The sequence below is a fragment of the Coccidioides immitis genome (assembly GCF_000149335.2).
Source record: "Coccidioides immitis RS genomic scaffold supercont3.4, whole genome shotgun sequence".
Taxonomy (NCBI): Eukaryota; Fungi; Ascomycota; class Eurotiomycetes; order Onygenales; family Onygenaceae; genus Coccidioides; species Coccidioides immitis.
In genome coordinates this window covers 820,389-838,985 of record NW_004504311.1, presented here as the reverse complement: position 1 = coordinate 838,985, position 18,597 = coordinate 820,389, and the positions used below count along the sequence as shown (strand labels likewise).

Here is an 18,597-nt window from a genome sequence, read left to right as displayed (position 1 = left end):
CAACGGGCTGCGAGCCTCTGGTCCATCGCGTCTAGAAGCCTCCGTCAGTCGTCGCGCTTGGGCTCAACAGCCTGGGATTCATGGGGGGTTTCGTCGGGTATCTCGATACCTGCGCCAGAGGGGCTCCATCGGGGAAAAGCTGCTCCTCACTACGGAGTACGGAGTACTCCGTACGAAGTACTAAATTACATGAAATCAATTATCGCCTTGTTGTCTGTGAAATCTGGACCCTTGATATTAGGTTTTGTCCCAGCGCTGCTTTTGGGTTGGGTGGGCTAGGACTTGTTCCAAGCTTTAGGCCAAGTATGGGCACAAAACGGCCTTGTCTTCTTGTTCTCCGTGCTTGCAACTCCAGAGTTAACTCCCGATAGCCGTGGGGCATAAACGGCCCTTTCCGCCATCATATACGTGCATAACTATACCCATGGACACTTCTATGGGGCGGTTCGTCCCTCGCTCGGCCTGAAGAGCTTCATTGACATGGGTTCAAGTATGGATTTGGAACCCCAGACATTGGTCTCCTGAGCAGCTCTGGGTCATTGCTGCATATGCCCCACTGGGGGTTTCAACAGATATGCCGTAGTTACTCCGCAGCTCCCCACGCATGTAGAGTACAGTATGTATGTCCTCCGTACCTACGTGCAGACGAAGAAATGTCTCTGCATAATACCAGGTTCGTTTCAACATAAATTCGAGTGGGCCGAGCAAGGATGCCTGGAGAAGCAATCCTGCAATATTAGTTATAATTTGACCAGATGCCCTGATGGCTGAGCATGATGTTGTCCCACCAAGTCTTTCCTAACCGAAGTACCAAATGAAAAGGCTTGCTCTGGATGAATCTGCAGATCAATTCGTATTTCGCAATTCAAGAAGAATAACTGCGACCTAACCTCAAAGATCTTCTCGTTAAGTCTCGGTTAGTATCCCTGTCTTTAAGTACTAGAAGCCTTGTTAGGCGCGCTAGAAAATCCTCGAAAAAATAAGAAAACAACAACCAAAAAAAAAAAAAAAAAAAAAGAAAAAGGAAACGAAAGAAAGGAAAAATAAAGGAAAGGAAAGGAAAGGAAAAGGAAAAGGAAAAAAAAGGAAGAGGGTCAAGGCCGAAAGCCCACCAACCGCAATGTCGAGGCAATCGGTTCTTGCGTCTCGAGTTAGAGTGATATCATAGGAGCGATGATGTAAAAGTGCAAAATTCGATCCGCCTGACGTGTCATCCTCCAATTGCCGTTTAACTGGATATGGAATGGTCCCTCTCGCCGGGATAGTAGTTAGCTCGAGAAAGAGAAATGCGCCGAGCATGCTTACTATCATTCAGGACAAGAAACAACCAATCGCACGAATAAAGTCCCTGCAGTTGGATGGGATGTACGTCGTGGTTAAGTAAAATCGTGGAAAGGGAGGGAAATTTGCGCTCGAAACCGCCCAGCGCAGACACAACGGGTAATATATCCTGATACTTTTCAAAGTTTCATGCTTTGCCGCTCCCCGCGGGGCGGCAGACGGCAGACCACTCCTGCGTGGCTCCAAGAAGGTAAATTTACACACGGAGAACACACAACATACTGTGATGTACTCCGTACGGTATATGTGTGGCAGAGCCGGATCTGATTGGCATGGAGATATCTCCGTGAGAAAGCTTTCAAAAGCCGTGGAGTCGCAGATGTGCCTGAACCCATACGACAGGGTGAGCGTGGACCAGGGTGTGGAATTTGTTGTCAATCCCTGCAACATGTAGTATTCCCCTTGCCCCCAGGTCCAGACCATATGCATACGGCCACATATTTTATTTCATTTTTATTTTATTTTTTCTTTTTCCATTTTTATTTTTTTCCATATTTTTTTTTTTTTTTTTTTTTTTTTTTTTTTTTTTCAATTCTTGGAGCCTCCACGACGAAGCTCGGTGGTTGCTCCGCACCCGGTAGAAGCATGATGCGCGGTGCGTGGGCATGCATCCAGCCCGGCGGAAATTCTGCTGGCGGCCCCTGTCTCACCGCCCTGGGCTAAGCTGCTAATTAGTAGCTAGGCAAAGCTGGTTCCGTCGCAAGACACTCACCGCCCACAACGCGGAAACTGAGGACAAGAGCTAGTTTGGATTGTGTGTGGGAGGCTTTAATTTGGAGGAAGGGTGAGGGAGGGTTGAATCTTGGGAGGAAATACACTGCGAGACCGTGCAGTCCTGTTTAAGCCAAAAAAAGAAGATAAGTCGTCAGGCTCTGCTGTCAATTGACGTGAAGTCGCCTTGCCATTTCGCCACAACTTGTTCCATTGCTCAGCCGGTGATCGATATTTGACTTTCTGGGGGGTCTTTCCGCGCCAGTCAGAAGACCAAGATTGAGTTGGAGCTGTCTTTTTTTTTTAAACATCATCTCTCCATCTTCAGATACGCCACCCTCTCTCTCTCTCCCTCTCTTTTTTTTCTGCCTCAAACCCACACAGTACCTCTCCTTTTCCTCCTTCTCACTCTCCCTGCCTCTCTTATTTTTCTTTTTCTTTATTCTCTGCCTGCCTGTCCGCCCTGACCTTCACCTCTGTGCTCTCCCTCTGTACCACCATCCCGCAACAGTTGTCACCTCCAGTGACGTTTGGGTAACTACCTCCCCGCCCTTTTTATCTTCACGCTTTCCATAAAATCCCCCCCTCCCAAGTACCTCTCACCTCTCGTGCTCCTGAACTGCTCCTCACACAACCTCACACGCGTCCTCGCTTTCTGCCAGCTCTCTAATTGTTCTTCTGCTCCTCCAGCTCTCGCTCTCTCTCGCGCTCTGCCCTGGGGTTTCCGGTCCTTGCTCCAGTTGATTCGCAAATTTTTCTTAATTTTCTTGTTTTTTTCCTCTTCTCTTCTCTCGGGACAGACCCCCTTTCAGAAGAAGAAACACAAAAGGGCTCTTCAACTGCGCTCATTTGCCTCGTGCCGGACTCTGTCATAAACCCTTTCAAGAATTGTGCCCCCTGCCCACCTGATATCCCACTTGGTTACTGTCGTTTGCGCGTGCCAGTTCTTCCAGTCAATAACTTTCGCGCCATTCTTTCGTCTTCCCACTCACGACCACACACCCTGTATCATGGAAACTGCCCAATCACAATAACGGTTGAAGAAAGATAAGCACCAGGCTCGATAGAAATATGGAGTCTGTTGCTACTGCCAACGGCCTGCGGGACCAGATCGAGAATGAAACCCTCAGAAGCGCCCTGCAGTACCTGCAGACCAGTTCACCTATAATCATCGTCATTGTTTTCGCTATAACCTTTGTAGCAAACTCGATCATATCCGCCAAACACATCAAGAGCAATGCTGCTGTTACGACCGGCCCTGGTGGCAGACCCCTACCCAGGCGCATGCGGAGTACGGCCGTGGTCACAACCCGCTTGGCACCAGATTTCTCGGCCACGACAAAGCTCGCGTTCAAATGGCTCTCGGTCGGCGTGCTGTTGACCTTTGTCGCCGATGCAGCCTTGACCATGGTCCATACCATCTTCTATCGCCAAGAGCATTGGTGGGCAGGACAATCCGTCGTGGTACGTAAACCCCGTCGACGCTCGCATTATCAAGTGCTAACCGTGTGACTTGCTAGATCTATATCGTGGGTTCGTTCTTCGCTTGGGCCATTGTCTTGGTATCTCTGGTCGATACCACTCCGTCTCCAACCTTCGCACAACTGTACCCATGGGTGCTAGCTGTGCCTCTGGAAGTGGCTATCCTTGCCGCGCATCTCGCTTTGTATACAGGCCCTCACCATGAACCGGCCATCGGTGATCCGAGTGGTGGTCCTATTAGGAAAAGCATCACTGGATGGGAATCAACAGAGGTCGTCGTCGCCATTGTTCGCCTTTTGGCCTTCGTGGGAATTGTCCTGCTGTATACCTTTAGCTCTGTTGGCTGGATGGACAACAACAATGGGGCCGGCGAGTCCACAGAAACAACAAGATTGCTGAGCTCCGCATCTGCCATTAACAACGGTACGAATGGGTACGGATCGTCTCACCAAAACTCCAAAGCTCAGAACCCTAAACCCGTTGAAGCAGAAGCCGCTTGGGTTCGACCAGTCTCCGTTCCTTCAACTAGTTGGTGGGAATATCTCAGTGGATATTCCATTTTTTTCCCTTATCTGTGGCCTTCAAAATCTCGCCGATTGCAGTTGACAGTGGTCTTTTGCTTTGGCCTTGTTATATTGCAACGAGTAGTCAACGTCCTAGTGCCGCATCAGATCGGTACAATAACAAACGTCCTTTCTCAGGATGGGGGCGAATCCTTCTATATTCCTTGGGGAGGAATATGCCTATACGTCTTTTATCGCTGGCTGCAAGGAAATCAAGGTTTGATCGGATCGTTGCGTTCGTTCCTCTGGATTCCAGTCAGTCAATATTCCTATATGGAACTTTCTACTGCAGCATTTGAACATGTGCATGGTCTTAGCTTGGATTTTCACCTTGGAAAGAAAACTGGCGAGGTGATTTCAGCATTGAACAAAGGAAATTCCATAAATACTTTTCTGGAGCAAGTGACCTTCCAGGTGGTGCCCATGCTTGTTGATTTGTGCGTTGCGGTCGCTTATTTTGCTATCGCATTTGACGTGTACTATGCCCTGGTGGTAACTGTGGTCACTTTTGTCTATCTTTATGTGACAGTTCGCCTGGCACAATGGAGAGCAGAGATGCGGCGACAGATGGTCAATGCAAACAGACAGGAGGATGCAGTCAAGTAAGTGTGGAAGTTGTCTTTTGTTGTCCTTGAGTGGAAAAGAAGCTTTTTTTTTTTTCTTTTTTTTTCCCTTTTACCTAACATTTGCTGCAGAAATGATTCAATGGTGTCGTATGAAACAGTGAAATATTTCAACGCCGAGCAATACGAATTCGACCGTTATCGTGATGCTGTCAAAGACTTTCAGAAGGCAGAGTATCAAGTTCTCTTCTCACTCACATTGCTGAACACAACTCAGAACACTGTCTTCATGCTGGGACTGATGATAACCTGTTTTATTGCTGCATTTCAAGTAGCCACAGGAGAGCGCAAGGTAGGCCAATTTGTGGCACTGTTGACATACATGGCGCAGCTTCAGGGACCATTGAATTTCTTTGGCACATTCTACCGGTCAATTCAATCTGCCTTGATTAATTCGGAGCGAATGCTGGAGCTCTTTAGAGAACAGCCAACTGTCATTGATGGTCCCTCAGCGTCCACATTGTCGCGTTGTACTGGGGATATCAAATTTAACAATGTTGAATTTGCATATGACTGCCGCAAACCGGCGTTGAATGGCTTGACTTTCCACTGTGAGCCAGGAACCACTACAGCTCTTGTAGGGGAGTCCGGGGGTGGCAAATCGACAGTGTTCCGTCTTCTCTTCCGGTTCTACAACGCTCTTTCAGGAAATATCTTGATCGACGACCGCGATGTTGACACCATCACGATTGACTCTCTTCGTAGCCACATTGGCGTTGTTCCGCAGGATACTGTCCTTTTCAATGAGACTCTGATGTACAACTTGAAATATGCAAACCCGTCGGCAACTGATGAAGATGTATTTGATGCATGCCGCGCTGCTAGCATTCATGATAGGATCCTTACCTTCCCAGATGGTTACGAAACTAAGGTTGGAGAGCGTGGTCTTCGATTGAGTGGCGGTGAAAAGCAGCGAGTAGCTATTGCACGCACCATTTTGAAAAACCCGCGCATTATCTTACTTGACGAGGCTACCGCTGCGCTTGACACTGACACAGAAGAACATATCCAGGGGGCTTTGTCTACTCTATCCAAGGGGCGCACAATGCTTGTCATCGCTCACCGTTTAAGCACTATAACTACTGCTGACCAGATTCTTGTGCTTCACAACGGGCAAGTTATTGAAAAGGGGAATCACGAGCAACTGCTCGCGATGAGAGGACGATATGCCAGCATGTGGCGAAAGCAAATCCGAGCACAGCGCGCGGCGGCAGAGGCGCAGGTACTGCAGGTTCGTGCAGAGCGTCTGCGAACTGCGTCCACAACAGCAGGAGGTGAGGACAGTTCAAGCCAGTCAGACGATGAAAACGTCGGCGGCGATGGAGCCACGGACCCAAAGCCTGTGCGTCCATCTTTGGGCCAGCGGTCGTCTAAAATCTCCGACACCAAGGGCCAAAGCCACTAAATTCCGCTGCTTCATAATATTCCAGTTCGAACGATGGTTAAGACGGACATGAGGAAGGAGAGCAAGGAGGGGAGGAGACAACGAGGGACGAATTTCTACTTGATGCTGAATGCGCATTCAACTCATGGCATTTACCAACGGTTCATCATCGGAGGCGTCAAGGTCATTTGTCTTTGATTTTTTTTCTTTTACGGCATTCTCTTTCTACCAAAAAAAAAGCACTGGGACGAAGTTCATGATGTTTTCTCCTCGATATGCTGTTTTACTGTACTCGAACGCATCCTAGGCCATCCATATCCATTTTCTTTTCCTTCTCTGGACAGGACAGTTTAATATTAATTTCAACTGCCTTTTCTGCGCATTATCTTTCCGGGGAGTGTGGGGGGCGGGAAGGCCTAGAATTCTTGAGTTCCATGACCGTTAAAGTTAGCGCGTCAATAAAAAAAAATGCATCACTTTGCTACAATATACATTTCTTGTTCGGCTTGTATTCAGTAAAAAGAAGAGTTCTCGTCGCCTGGGGCCATTGCGCTGGGGTCGCGATGAAGCCCCGGGAGGATGTCTGGAGGGATGGACTGCCAAGCACAAGCGGAGCGGAATGGCGCACGCCAAGGCCCACCGACGCTTGGCTGCTGAGCACAGTAGAAATTCGTCCCGTTCCGTGGAACATTGTCTCAAATATGTATGTACTCTTGCGAGGTGATACAGAGCCCTTGACTTTCATTAGCCGTTGCAGAGGTGTGACATAGGCAACAAAAGCATTGGCTGTGCATCACTCGCTGGAGGAAATAAAAAAAAAAAGAAAAAGGGAAAAAAACTTTGTTTTTCCTTCACTTCTTCCAATTCCCGCAACACACAGCGATTTTTGCTTCAATAGCCGCGACCAACGGGAACATTTTCGCCCGCGCGGGATAATAACTACCCCATCGCTGGGGCGACGAGACATACGTACATACGTCCGAGGTGCATGCTGTACTCTTGCATTCTCATTTTTCACACGAATCACAAAATACACCGAAGATGCATTCTCCATCCACCCAGCTCCTTCGGATATTGCGAGCGTCCATTACGTCGTTCGAAGGGGCCATTGCGCAACAACCACATCTCCGCCGGTGTCCGGTTTCCCGACCCGCCAATCCCCCCTTCATCGTGCCGATTTTGCAGCAACACCGCGCGATATCCTCTTCGGTCGCCCTGAATGGCCCGGAAAGCAGCAACCATGGTGGCAACGGCAGGCAACCGCCCCTTCAGCCTCCACGACGGGCCCCGCCGCCACAGCCCCGTCGCCGCACTGAGCTCACCACCGCAGACCTGAAGCCGAAATCCCGCTACCGCGGGCCGCCGCCGCCGGAAGACTCGGACACGAACACGAGCATGCGGACGGATCTTGGGGCGTTGGATGTCTTTGCCAACGTTGCGGCTCCATCCACGGCGATTGATGCTTGTTTGGAAGATGGGTTTCATCTAAATAATGGGGTTAAGATTACCGATGGGAGTGGGTGCTTGTTGGTCGATGGCGAGGTGTTTGCGTGGAAGCCGTGGGAGGCTGGGAAGGGAGCCATGGTCAATGAGAAGGGCCAGTGGGAGGTTGCGGAAGAGGCCTGGGGTGTTTTGAGTTTGGTGTGGCCGAAGCCTGGTGGGTTGAGAATGTCCTTTTCCTGCTTGTTCAATTGGTCTGGGAGGAGATGTGATATCTTTTTGGTTCGCTGACTTTTACTAACTCCTTTCTGCTCTTCGTGTAGACCTGCTTATCCTTGGTCTTGGTAGGACTATTCGCCCTATTTCGCCGGAGACGAGAAGGCATATTAACCAGCTCGGAATACGTATTGAGATACAAGATACAAGAAACGCCGCTGCGCAGTTTAATCTTCTTGCTACGGAGCGAGGAGTTCGAGAAGTTGCTGCGGCACTGATTCCTCTAGGACGGGAAGGTTAGTGCCAATGCAGAGGGAGTTGTATACTCTACGGATCGAAAGCGTGTTTTGAGGTTTATCTACAAGTTGTCGAAGTGTACAGATAGAATTGTAAAGACGGCAGGGCTATGTTTTCCTTCAAATCGGCGAGACGAATATTGGAGGAAATCCGGTGCCTTTTTTTTTTTTTTTTTTTTTTTTTTTTTTTTTTTTTTTGGGGAGGCGCATCTCCACTATGGCCTGGATGGTTCGTTAATTACGGAGTGGATAAGCTAACTATCCTAAATAGCTGAGCTCTCGGATAGTAAAATAAAATAAATCGTATCGAGACTAAATTACATATATCTATCAAATATCAAAGCCTTCCAAGGTCGCCCGCGTTCCAATGTGCCTGAGCCGTCAAATGACCAAACGGGGAGGCTTGGCGCGCCAGTGACACCAACCAAGGTTCAACAGCCGGGAGAGGCGCCCGTATCAGCATCATCAACCTCAACAGTAGCCTTCTCTCTTCCTGGCCTTAATCTCCTTTTACTATGAGGTGACTTGGATGCCTCTCGCTCCTATAATATCCAGTCATTTCCCCGGGTGATTTCACCCGAACCTCGCTCTGCGTTTAGACGACTGTCGTCATAATGTCCCGGAACGATCCCTTGCTAGTACCCTCCGACCACTCGCCGGAACGAAGCGATGCCGAAGAAGATGCCCTCCTCACCGGTCAGCGGACTCATCGAAGCGAGCGCGGCCGTGGTCCATCATTCTGGCGTGAAGTTGGATTGTTCTCCTGGGCTTTAATAGCCACTGCAGCCGTTATCATCCTCGCAGTCGTGTACCAGCATCAGCAGTCGACCGGTAGACATGAAGGAAGCTTGGCCCCCGGCGATAAGCCGGCAGGAAAACGGAATCTTATTTTCATGGTTTCTGATGGAATGGGCCCTACGAGTTTGTCGATGACACGGAGCTTCCGGCAATCGCGGGATGGCCTTCCCATCGACGATATTCTCGTTTTGGATAAGCATCATATCGGACAGTCTCGAACAAGATCATCGTCTAGCTTGATTACGGACTCTGCGGCGGGCGCGACGGCATTTTCTTGTGCGAAGAAGAGTTATAACGGTGCTATCTCTGTGCTGCCCGACCATAGCCCATGCGGGACCGTCCTAGAGGCAGCGAAGGCGGCTGGGTATATGACAGGGTTGGTGGTTACAACGAGAATTACAGATGCCACCCCCGCCTGCTTTTCTTCCCATGCCAACATGCGCTCGTATGAGGACTTGATTGCAGAGCACCAAATCGGAGAATACCCGCTGGGACGCCAGGTTGATCTTATCATTGGGGGAGGCAGATGCCATTTCCTTCCAAACACTACTTCTGGCAGCTGTCGTGGTGACGCCAGAGATATTGTGCAGCTTGCCAAATCTAAAGGTTTTTCATATATTGATGACCGTGAAGGGTTCGATGGACTTAAAATGGGCAGTGCGGCCCAGCTTCCATTACTTGGCCTTATCGCGGAAAAGAATGTGCCATTCGAAATTGACCGTCGATTTCAAAACGACATATATCCTTCTCTGGAAGAAATGACTCGCACGGCCTTGAAAGCCTTAAGCGATGCCACACGCGATAGCGACAAGGGCTTCTTTATTATGATTGAAGGTTCGCGTATTGACCATGCTGGCCATGGCAATGATCCTGCCGCCCAGGTCCATGAAGTCCTAGCTTATGATAGAGCTTTTGCTGCTGTCCTGGAATTCCTTGAAAAAGACTCTACCCCCGGTGTGCTTGTTAGCACATCGGATCACGAGACCGGAGGTCTATCGGCGGCCCGGCAGCTTCATGAGTCGTATCCTGACTACAAATGGTTCCCAGGTGTCCTTGAGAATGCCACACATTCCTCTGAGTACTTAGAGACCAAGCTCTATAACTACCTTGATGACGAAGGAAAATCCGTGCCCAAGGAGGAGCAGCGTGCGTACGTACGTCGACAATTCGTGGAGAAGGGACTTGGAATATTTGATGCGAAAAATTCCGAAATCGACCAACTCCTCCAGGCCGGCGACCCGGTGCCGGCCGCGTATGTTTTCGCTGACATGATCAGCCGAAGAGCCCAGATAGGATGGTCAACTCATGGACATTCCGGTAGGTCTATCTTGTGAATTTTTTTTTTTTTTTTTTTTTCTATATTTTCTACAAAGCAGCTATCTGACTTATACTTTGCACTAGCTGCGGATGTGAATATCTACGCCTCTTCCCCAGAAGACGCCTTGGATCTTGTCGGTAATCACGAAAACACCGAAGTTGGCGACTTCTTAGCTAAATATCTCGACTTGGATCTTGATGCAATCACCCAAAAACTCAAGGAGACTCAAACTAGTCCAAAAGCTGCCACCTACGATTACGCCTGGATGGGCGAACCATTAGCTGATGATGTCGTCGTCGATGAACTCGATACCTACCATGGCGACTTCAAGAAACGTAGTCTCTCTGGGAGAAGCGTCAATTATATCGGCGGTGGAGGATGTGGTTGCGGAGCGGTGCATTGAATCAGCGCTCACCTATTGATTGGTCTCCTACAAGACTGAACCATTGCTTTTAATCTGGTGGAGATATCCTCGTTCTGGCCCACGTGCATTTTTCTCTTGTTTCCGGTGTCTTTTTAGGATCTTATTTCTTTTCTTGGATCTTATCTGGCGAAGTGTACGGCGTTCTTTTATCAAACCAATGATTACATACATTTTGTAGAGACACGGGGGCCCCTAGCTTGAGTCTCGATCGTCAATCTTGTTATCAGACATTATATTGGAGAACAAGATGTAATATCAAGTGTGTTTTCTTTTTCTCTTGGCTGATTAGAAAGTACGCACAATTCTCTAAGTTTTCTCTATCTTAGCTGCATTGATGGCCCCAGAGGCCTCTGAGGAGTTCTATTGATTCCTCCTGCAGCTGGATCGGAACTAGCTGCGTTTTCTTAAAAAAAAAAAAAAAAAAAAAAAAAAAAAAAAAAGCCATTCCTGATGCGTAGCGATATCAAAGCCATTGTCCACCCTTGTCCGTGTGCTATCCCCTTCCACAGGTCTCAACCAAAATTCCAACCTCCCCTTTCATATCACCTCTTTGGGGACGGCTGCATCAAGATTGACGCCAAATATTACCATGTCTATCATCCCGTGCAGAGAAGCTCATCCCCTCCAGTTCCAACCAAAGCACGGGACTGAAGAGAACAAGAGTGGTTTCCTGCCCACCCAACTTGGCCCTTGGGCGTTTCTATGACTTTGCCCACCAAAAGATAGCGGCCCAGCTTCTTTTCTTTTCTTTTCTTCATACCAGCAACAAGGGGGAGGAGGGAAAAGCGAAGTTCAAGTTCTTCCCCCCGTGCCCACGAAAAAGCAGCTCGCGCCTTCAAAGAACCTTCTTTCTCGATCCCTCCGAAGACAGACATCACACGGGTGTGGGGAGTAAATCGGGCCGATTATGTTTGTCAATGAAGGGCTGCAGTTTGGGCTGAGCTCAAAGGGAATAGCGTAGTTACTGCGTTCCCAGGAGTCGTTTATCCGTTGGAGTTGGAAGAACACGTCGTAGCAGTTGTAGGCGAGGATGTAGTCGAAGTGGTTGCATGAGTAAATTGCCCGGTTATAGAGGCACATTGTCTTCCAATGGTGAGGGGAGTGGAGAAATAGAAAGAAAAAATAAAATAAAATAAAATAAAATAAAATAAATATAAATATAAAATTTTTCAGCTGATGAGCTGTGGTTTGCAGATTCTCTTGCCCTTATCTTGATGATAATGGCTTTTCCTGTTGGATTACCCGCGTTGACAGGGAAATATGCCATACGGATAGGTCCTACACTTAACGAGGAAAAGATGAAACAAAGAGAACGGGCTTGAAGGATATCTCCATCTTGGATATGTTGTGTTTGTATCCTGAGAATTCCTGTAGACAAAAGCCACAGGCAAACCGCCCTCTCTCATAGGCCTGGCCGCTAGTTATATTTGCCGTCTCAAGAAAGAAAACGAACGAGAAAGCCAGTATGGACAATTTCGGCAATCAATCCCCGCCAAAGAACCCCCCCACCCCTCGGGACTTATATCCAGCATGCTATTTATGGCTTCACATAATCAATTGGGTCTCTCATCCAACTGGCAAAGAGGAGCATGTTTCCCTGAATGTAGTAAATATCATTCGATAGCACAGAGGTGTTTGGGTAAACCAAATTGTGCTTTTTTTGGTCCACACATCGAAGGGGCCTGTTGAGAGCCTGCTTGATATCTGTTTGTTTGGGTATCGGAAAGGCAGAGCTTTTCTGGGATATAAATCGCAGAACTGTCTCAGTGTAGGCTGACCCCAAGAATGGATCAAAACCCACTTGGGTAGTGTAGTGTAGTGACCAAAATCTCATCCCAAATCCCGTAAACAAATATTTTAGAAGAACCCCCCCCCAAAAAAGAAAGGAGAAAAGAAATTCAAGAGCAAAAAGAATCTTGAATTCTTCTTGTTGGCTAAGTTCCATAGCACTTTAGATGAGGATTTTGTTCCTTTTGCTTGCTCTGAGCAAATGGACACTGGCAACAAACAAAGATGCACAAACACATAACATTTTTAACAGCCGCTAGGTGCTTACCCTAGGAAGAAATGTTCGCTGTCAAAAGAGTCCATAGTACAGGATAGATACTTTCAAAACCCGGAAGAATTGACAACTGCAAATCAGTTTGTCTGTGATCAATCAGGGGGTGGGATTCATGTTTCATATTCCCTGTCAGCTTTTGAAATGTTGAACAGAAAGGGGGGGGGGGGGGGGGGTTTATAACCAAACTCACTAGTTACGCCCACAGGATGCTTAGGTTGGGCCGGCTGGTGTATGTTTGCTCTTTTCAACAGAGTACAGATTGTAGAGAATATCAAGCCAGATGGTACCAGCACTTTGCAACAGTTTTTAGACCACAAATTTCCTCGACCCAACTTTGTTCTTGGATCAGCACTGATGTACTGCCAATCGTAATAAAGTTTCCCGCAGCTGATATACCACAAGGCCGGCCCGGATCGGATGAGAATGGCAGAATCCAGGTGGGGATTGGTATGGATTACCCACGCATGCTGCTATAATGTCGAAGAGAGTAAAACTGTTTGTGATTAGTGCTTGAAAATTCGACCAGCAACCTGAGAGCTATCAGCTGCAAGAAGTAGAGAGGCCAGTTATTGCTAATCTGATGATGGTATTTATCCTGAATCATTATTAGTACCTATTTAATGGTGCAGACCGCCATGCTGAAAATGACATTCAAGTACTCCGTAAGCTAAAAAGCGTCAATTAAAGCGTATAGCTCTAACAATCGAGTATCCCAACTGCAAGCAGACGTGAGGGAAAAAAGAATTTTTTCCCTAAAATATATACAACTGTAAAAAGAGCATAGAAATATTACATGGTAACAAGGACCACAAGAGCCACAAGCACTGCAAACAGGGACCCTTTCAGCACTTGCTCGTTTTGGGGTGACGCACCGCTGCTCTCATTGCCCCGGTCGCCACCCTGAGAGAAGTCCGTGGGGTTTGGTCTATTACCGCCGTTAGGTGAACCACCGTCGGAGCCGTCGCTGTCTCCTCGGTTCCCATCAGCTCCGGGCCCGGCACCACTCAAACCGGGAACGACTGCAAGATCGCTGGTCTGACTGGGTCTCCTGGTTCCACTGGCGGATGGATAATCCTTATCGGTGTCACGGCCGTTGCCCAGGAATGACTTCAAAACGGTATTCTTATTGGTAATCTTGACTGTATCTTCGGTTCCCTTCTCATCGGTGAAGATGTAGGACTTGCTGCCCTCAACCTTGGCGTCTTTTGGGGGATCGTAGCACTCGACGGTGACTTCGTCAAAGAGAGCATAGTAATAGCCGTGGTTCTTGATGTCTTCGTGGTTCCAATCAACAAGCCCGCCAGCCCATTCGATAGTGCCCTCACCATTACTTGGAAGACCGGCCGGCCAGAGGGAGAGTTGCACACGGGACGGAGTTTGAGGGTAGGCGTATTGGTTCGAGGTCTTGTTGAAGGTTTCAGATCTCTTCTTGACACGGACGGGCTTGCCGTCGATGGACCACGTGATCGACTCAGGCTTCCAGTCGATCTCGTAGGTGTGAAATTCATCGAAGGTGTCAGAAGCAGACGCGTTTTGTCCGTTGGTATCTGCAGGCAATATGTGAGTGCCGTTCTCAAGGACAAGAATTTTTACGAAAAAAAGGTCAGGGGAGAAGAGGAAATGTGACTGACAGTCGGTGATTCCTTGGAAGTAGTAGTTGGTCTGAGCATTCTGCAAATCGACGCCGACAAACTCGAAGTCGATCTCGTCCTTCATGTCGGAGAGGAGGATAAACGCAGTGACCACGCCCTTGCCACGGCTAGTCTTCAACCGAGCAGTGGTCTTGCCGTACCACATGTAATGGTTGTTGGCCATGAGCGTACCAACGGTATCGGGAGCCATGGTCAAGATGAGACTGCCGTCGCTCGTCAACGGCTCGCCACTCGATACCCAGTCCGCCTTGCTCGCATCGCCAAGGTACTTTGTGTTGGGGGCGACGCCATCAAGGTTATCCCACCTGTAGGTCTTGCTCTTGCATACGGGCGCCGGAAGGCAAGAGTCGATTGCGAAGGACCATTTTGGGTCGCAGCCACCGAGGCAGTATGCACCGGAGCCGCAGTCTCCGTATTCTATATGAAGGATAGCACGTTAACGATCGAGCTCCGGCGCAAAAGCATACGGAGTCGGGGTCAGTAAAGGTTTCACCCACGAGAACAGCACGGAGCGCTTTCAGGGCATTTCTGGCTTGGGCCGCACTTCTGCGGCTTGGCGGCCACGAAGGCTTGCGACGAAAGGGCCAAAGCCAGTGCGTATGCCAGCAGACGAGTCATGGCGAGGAGATCGGGGGGAGGAAGCAGTGGTCCAAAGGGATTTGGGTTTTCCGCGCCCCTGGCGATGTAGACTGATATAATATAATGGGATGGACCGTATGTATAGGGAGGTGTGTGTGATGTATGTATTGGATATTGTTTTTTATGAACGATTTGCCCGAAAGATATAAAAAGTTCCCGTTTCGACGCACGATCTGGGAAGGACCGACCACTTGCGCCGGAGGGAAAGATCGATGGAGTTTTAAGTGGAGATCGAAGCGGGAAAGAGCAAACGGAAGTTTTTATTGTTGGGTGGGGGGGAAAGCGCGACTTCCACAACGAGGGACTGCGAAACGGGAAACCCGGAAAAAGGGGTTGCGGGAGGCAGGAACGATGGGAGGAGACGGAAGCCCGAAAGGAAACACAAAAAAAAAAAATAAAAATAAAAATAATAAGCAAAGACGAAGAAGAAGAAGGACGAGAGAGATGAGGCTCGATCTGCAAAGGGGAGAGAGCGTGAAACGAGTGACTGCTGCCTCTGGAGACGAGATGGGATGGGATGGGATGAGAGAAGAGGAAAAAACGAAAGGCGGAAGTGGACTGGGAAAATGAGGGTCGAGGAAGATGCCAGGGAGGGCCCACTGCGAGCATGATATAAACTGAGTTGACAGGCTGTGACTTGACTGACTTTGCTACCGGCTGCCACTCTCCTACGCGAGAGCGAGCAAGCTAGGATTCAGGGGGGTGTCTTCTGATACCACGCCAAGGAGAGCCCACGGAAATTCCAAAGTCAATTGCCTTGGTGAGGCTTCCACCAATCAGCGGCAATAGAATTTGAAGCCACAGCCAATCAGAACCGCCGTCATCCGAAATATCCGGCAGAACAAGCATTTTGGCGCGGAAAGTCCGCAGCCGATTTGAGGGGAGAGTTCGTCAACTGCAGCCAATCAGCGGGCGGATTCGATGCGACTTTCGTCCGTTTAGGTTTAGCGGGGCCACTTCTCATGCCACCTGATGTCTCACTCGCATAGGACAAATACAGGAAAAAAAAAAAAAAAAAAAAAGAAAAATAAGAGTTTAAAAATACAGGGCGGACTGTACTCGAGACAGAGCTCGGATGGTCATTCGCCGCCTCTTCCCCGGGGTACGTGGAGGCGGAAAGGCTGGTCTCTTCGGGCTGTCGTTTAGCCAACTTTCGTGGTATTGTTTCGTCACAAGACGTTTGGCATGGCCTGACTTGTCTAACATCGCCTCCTTGGGGTGTGACTAACCCGACCGGCTTCAGAGACAGACGTCTCACCAGAAACCCCATCCGATGCCCCTTGGTGTGACGCGGTGCGTAGATGTCGGTTTTTCTCCGCGGCTCCTCGATCGCCCAGCAGTCACACCCCGGAAAAAAAAGAAGGGGGAGAGGGCGGGAATCATATGAACAGGATGCCTCTGCATCACGATGGCTGATGGTCTTCTTCTGCCTGGACGTCATACATTTTGGCGGATGCGGCTCGTTCCAACAAGATGCAGGAAACGGCGTAATCTCCAGAGTTTTTGGCTGCTGCGGGGGGTTTTGGTTTGGCTTGCCGTGGGTCCCGGAAGCATGTATAGGCGGGACCCGCCCAGCGCGCCTCTCATGCGTCGAAACATTTCCACGTCCCCCCAGACATTTCGATCCAGGGCGTTGGTTGAAGCGAAACCGTTTGTGACATTCTCTTTTTTTTTTCCGATGTTAACTCAACCTGACACCACAACCCATCAACAGTTCCAATTCCCTTTTCAACTCGCCCCTCATCCTTGTTGTTCTTTTTTTTTTTTTTTTTTTCCCTCCAAAACTATCAGCAAGAGAGGTTGAGCGACAAGCCGCGCCGATGTCGGAACGCGGAACTGTATATTGGTCTACGGAGTATATATTGAATCCATGCCGTTTGAAGCAGAGTTGACTTGATGGGGTGCAACGGCATCGACGTGTCTCCCCGATCTCACCCGTACATGGCCAGGAAGCAAGCAAACCCCCATACGTCGAACATCGAGCTTGTTTTCAGCTCCAGGTTGCCTCTGTCAAGGATGGTGTGACGGTTTCACCAGGAAATACTCTGTAGTATTGCTTCCTTTCCTTCTTTACTCTTTTCTTTTCTTTTTTTTTTTTTTTTTTTTTTTTCCCTTCCCTAAAACAAAGATCATTTTGATTGGAATGGTTGCCCACCTGGAATACTTTTCTTTAAACCCTGGTTTTCGTGATCTATCAATTTCAAAACGGACAAGCTCAAATTAGTGCTGTATTCAGGTCGTCCATGGAAAACAAAATCATGTGATACGCGTGCAATCAGTGTGCCAGGTGTGCTGGTGAAAAGTATTTTCACACTGTGATGGAGCAGAGGATTGTCAGAAGTTCAGACAAATGAAGAGCAAATGTCGGTCCGAGCGGCTGATTTAAAATCACTTGCATTCCCGACCCGCTCGCTTCGCTGATCCCCAGCTGAAGAATGCGGGGTTTTAGCGCGTCGTCCCGCTGCTGCCTGGCGATGTCGCGTTTGTATTTATTCTCACGGGAGTTGCTGGATCAGCGAATCCCCATCTGGCACCACCACGAGGGTCACTCACCGCCGACAAGATGTCTTCCACCGACCCCTCGCCAAACCGCCGTGGCTACCACGGCTCCTGCCACTGCGGCAAAGTGCGTTATATCGCCTTCGCTACTATACCTCCGCCGATCGGGCCCGGGATTGACCGGAAGAACGCGATGCGGTTCTACAAGTGCAACTGCTCGACGTGCCTCAAGATGGGGATTTTCCACATGCGTTTACCCAACCCCGCGAAGGACTTCGTTCTACTCTCCCCGTCAGATCCAGCGGAACTTTCGAACTATACCTGCTTTGAAAAGAACCTAGATTGGCGCTTCTGCCCCACCTGCGGCGTGCGATGCTTTACCGTTTGTACGAACGGTCAGAATGAGGAGATCGATCTTGAAGCAAAGCTGGGCAAGCCGAGCGAGGGGAAGATGGCCAGAATATGGAGAATGGGCGAGGAGAAGTGGGAACCCGGGTCGAAGGGGTATCTCAGTGTCAATGCCCATACGATAGACCAGGACCAGGAACGGTTCGATATGAGGGAGCTGGTCGACAAGAAGTGGGTGGAGTATCTCGACGGCAAGGAATGGGCACAACCGCCGCGATATGACTATCCGTATCCCGGGGGCACATGGTAGTCGGGAGTAGTACCGAGCAGACATACTCCTCATATGTCGTGACGCAGCGTAGTCTTTCCCTTCACGCTCGAGGTAGAGCTCTAGCTCACGTGGTGTTCTAGTTAGGCTGAACAAAAACTCCACTTCCTGCTGATTTTTGGGCTTCACAACGTTTCTTCTTTTACCTTTCAACCAAAGTCAAGTGTCTGGTTTAATGGTGGCAAGATGAAAATGGCATGTAAAGACTTGCTATTCAACCGGTGGTGATTTCAAGCTATTCATAAAACATAATATCACCACCCTGAAATGGACATTCCGCATCCAAGTCATTCCAACCCATCCACATCGGCTGGAGCTTCGATCCGAGGATCCCGGAGCCCCATGCCCCGTGGAAGTGGGAAGGGGGAGAAAAAAAAAAAATAAATAAAACAGGACGGCTGAGAGAACAGAAATCCAACCACGAAAAAACAGCAGAGCGGCCAGTTAGCCATAACCTCGACGATATTCCCTGA

The 18,597-nt window shown here is 49.1% G+C and overlaps 6 protein-coding genes across 6 annotated transcripts; 4 read left to right on the top strand and 2 right to left on the bottom strand.

Moving 5' to 3' along the window:
- The first annotated feature begins 2,493 nt into the window (after positions 1-2,493).
- On the top strand, positions 2,494-6,588 carry CIMG_04565 (heavy metal tolerance protein). Its single transcript, XM_001245123.2, has 3 exons — positions 2,494-3,516; positions 3,573-4,699; positions 4,793-6,588. Exons 1-3 carry the CDS (start codon positions 3,124-3,126, stop codon positions 6,123-6,125), a joined length of 2,853 nt encoding a protein of 950 aa, XP_001245124.2. The 5' UTR covers positions 2,494-3,123; the 3' UTR covers positions 6,126-6,588.
- A 557-nt stretch (positions 6,589-7,145) lies between these two features.
- CIMG_04564 (uncharacterized protein) lies at positions 7,146-8,061 on the top strand (the record flags this gene model as incomplete). The annotated part of the gene is made up of 2 exons (XM_001245122.2): positions 7,146-7,761; positions 7,868-8,061. The coding sequence occupies 2 exons, from the start codon at positions 7,146-7,148 to the stop codon at positions 8,059-8,061; spliced, it is 810 nt and encodes a 269-aa protein (XP_001245123.2).
- A 459-nt stretch (positions 8,062-8,520) lies between these two features.
- Positions 8,521-10,834, top strand: CIMG_04563 (alkaline phosphatase). The gene is made up of 2 exons (XM_001245121.2): positions 8,521-10,171; positions 10,256-10,834. The coding sequence occupies exons 1-2, from the start codon at positions 8,671-8,673 to the stop codon at positions 10,573-10,575; spliced, it is 1,821 nt and encodes a 606-aa protein (XP_001245122.1). The 5' UTR covers positions 8,521-8,670; the 3' UTR covers positions 10,576-10,834.
- Positions 10,835-13,212: 2,378 nt separating this feature from the next.
- Positions 13,213-15,584, bottom strand: CIMG_04562 (cell wall glucanase). The gene is made up of 3 exons (XM_001245120.2): positions 14,808-15,584; positions 14,290-14,727; positions 13,213-14,205 (listed from the first exon to the last, which is right to left on the bottom strand). The coding sequence occupies exons 1-3, from the start codon at positions 14,926-14,928 to the stop codon at positions 13,448-13,450; spliced, it is 1,317 nt and encodes a 438-aa protein (XP_001245121.1). The 5' UTR covers positions 14,929-15,584; the 3' UTR covers positions 13,213-13,447.
- A 400-nt stretch (positions 15,585-15,984) lies between these two features.
- CIMG_04561 (uncharacterized protein) lies at positions 15,985-16,548 on the bottom strand (the record flags this gene model as incomplete). The annotated part of the gene is made up of 2 exons (XM_001245119.2): positions 15,985-16,173; positions 16,393-16,548. The coding sequence occupies 2 exons, from the start codon at positions 16,546-16,548 to the stop codon at positions 15,985-15,987; spliced, it is 345 nt and encodes a 114-aa protein (XP_001245120.2).
- A 964-nt stretch (positions 16,549-17,512) lies between these two features.
- On the top strand, positions 17,513-18,106 carry CIMG_04560 (uncharacterized protein; the record flags this gene model as incomplete). Its single annotated transcript, XM_001245118.2, has 1 exon — positions 17,513-18,106. The coding sequence occupies one exon, from the start codon at positions 17,513-17,515 to the stop codon at positions 18,104-18,106; it is 594 nt and encodes a 197-aa protein (XP_001245119.2).
- Positions 18,107-18,597: the final 491 nt, after the last annotated feature.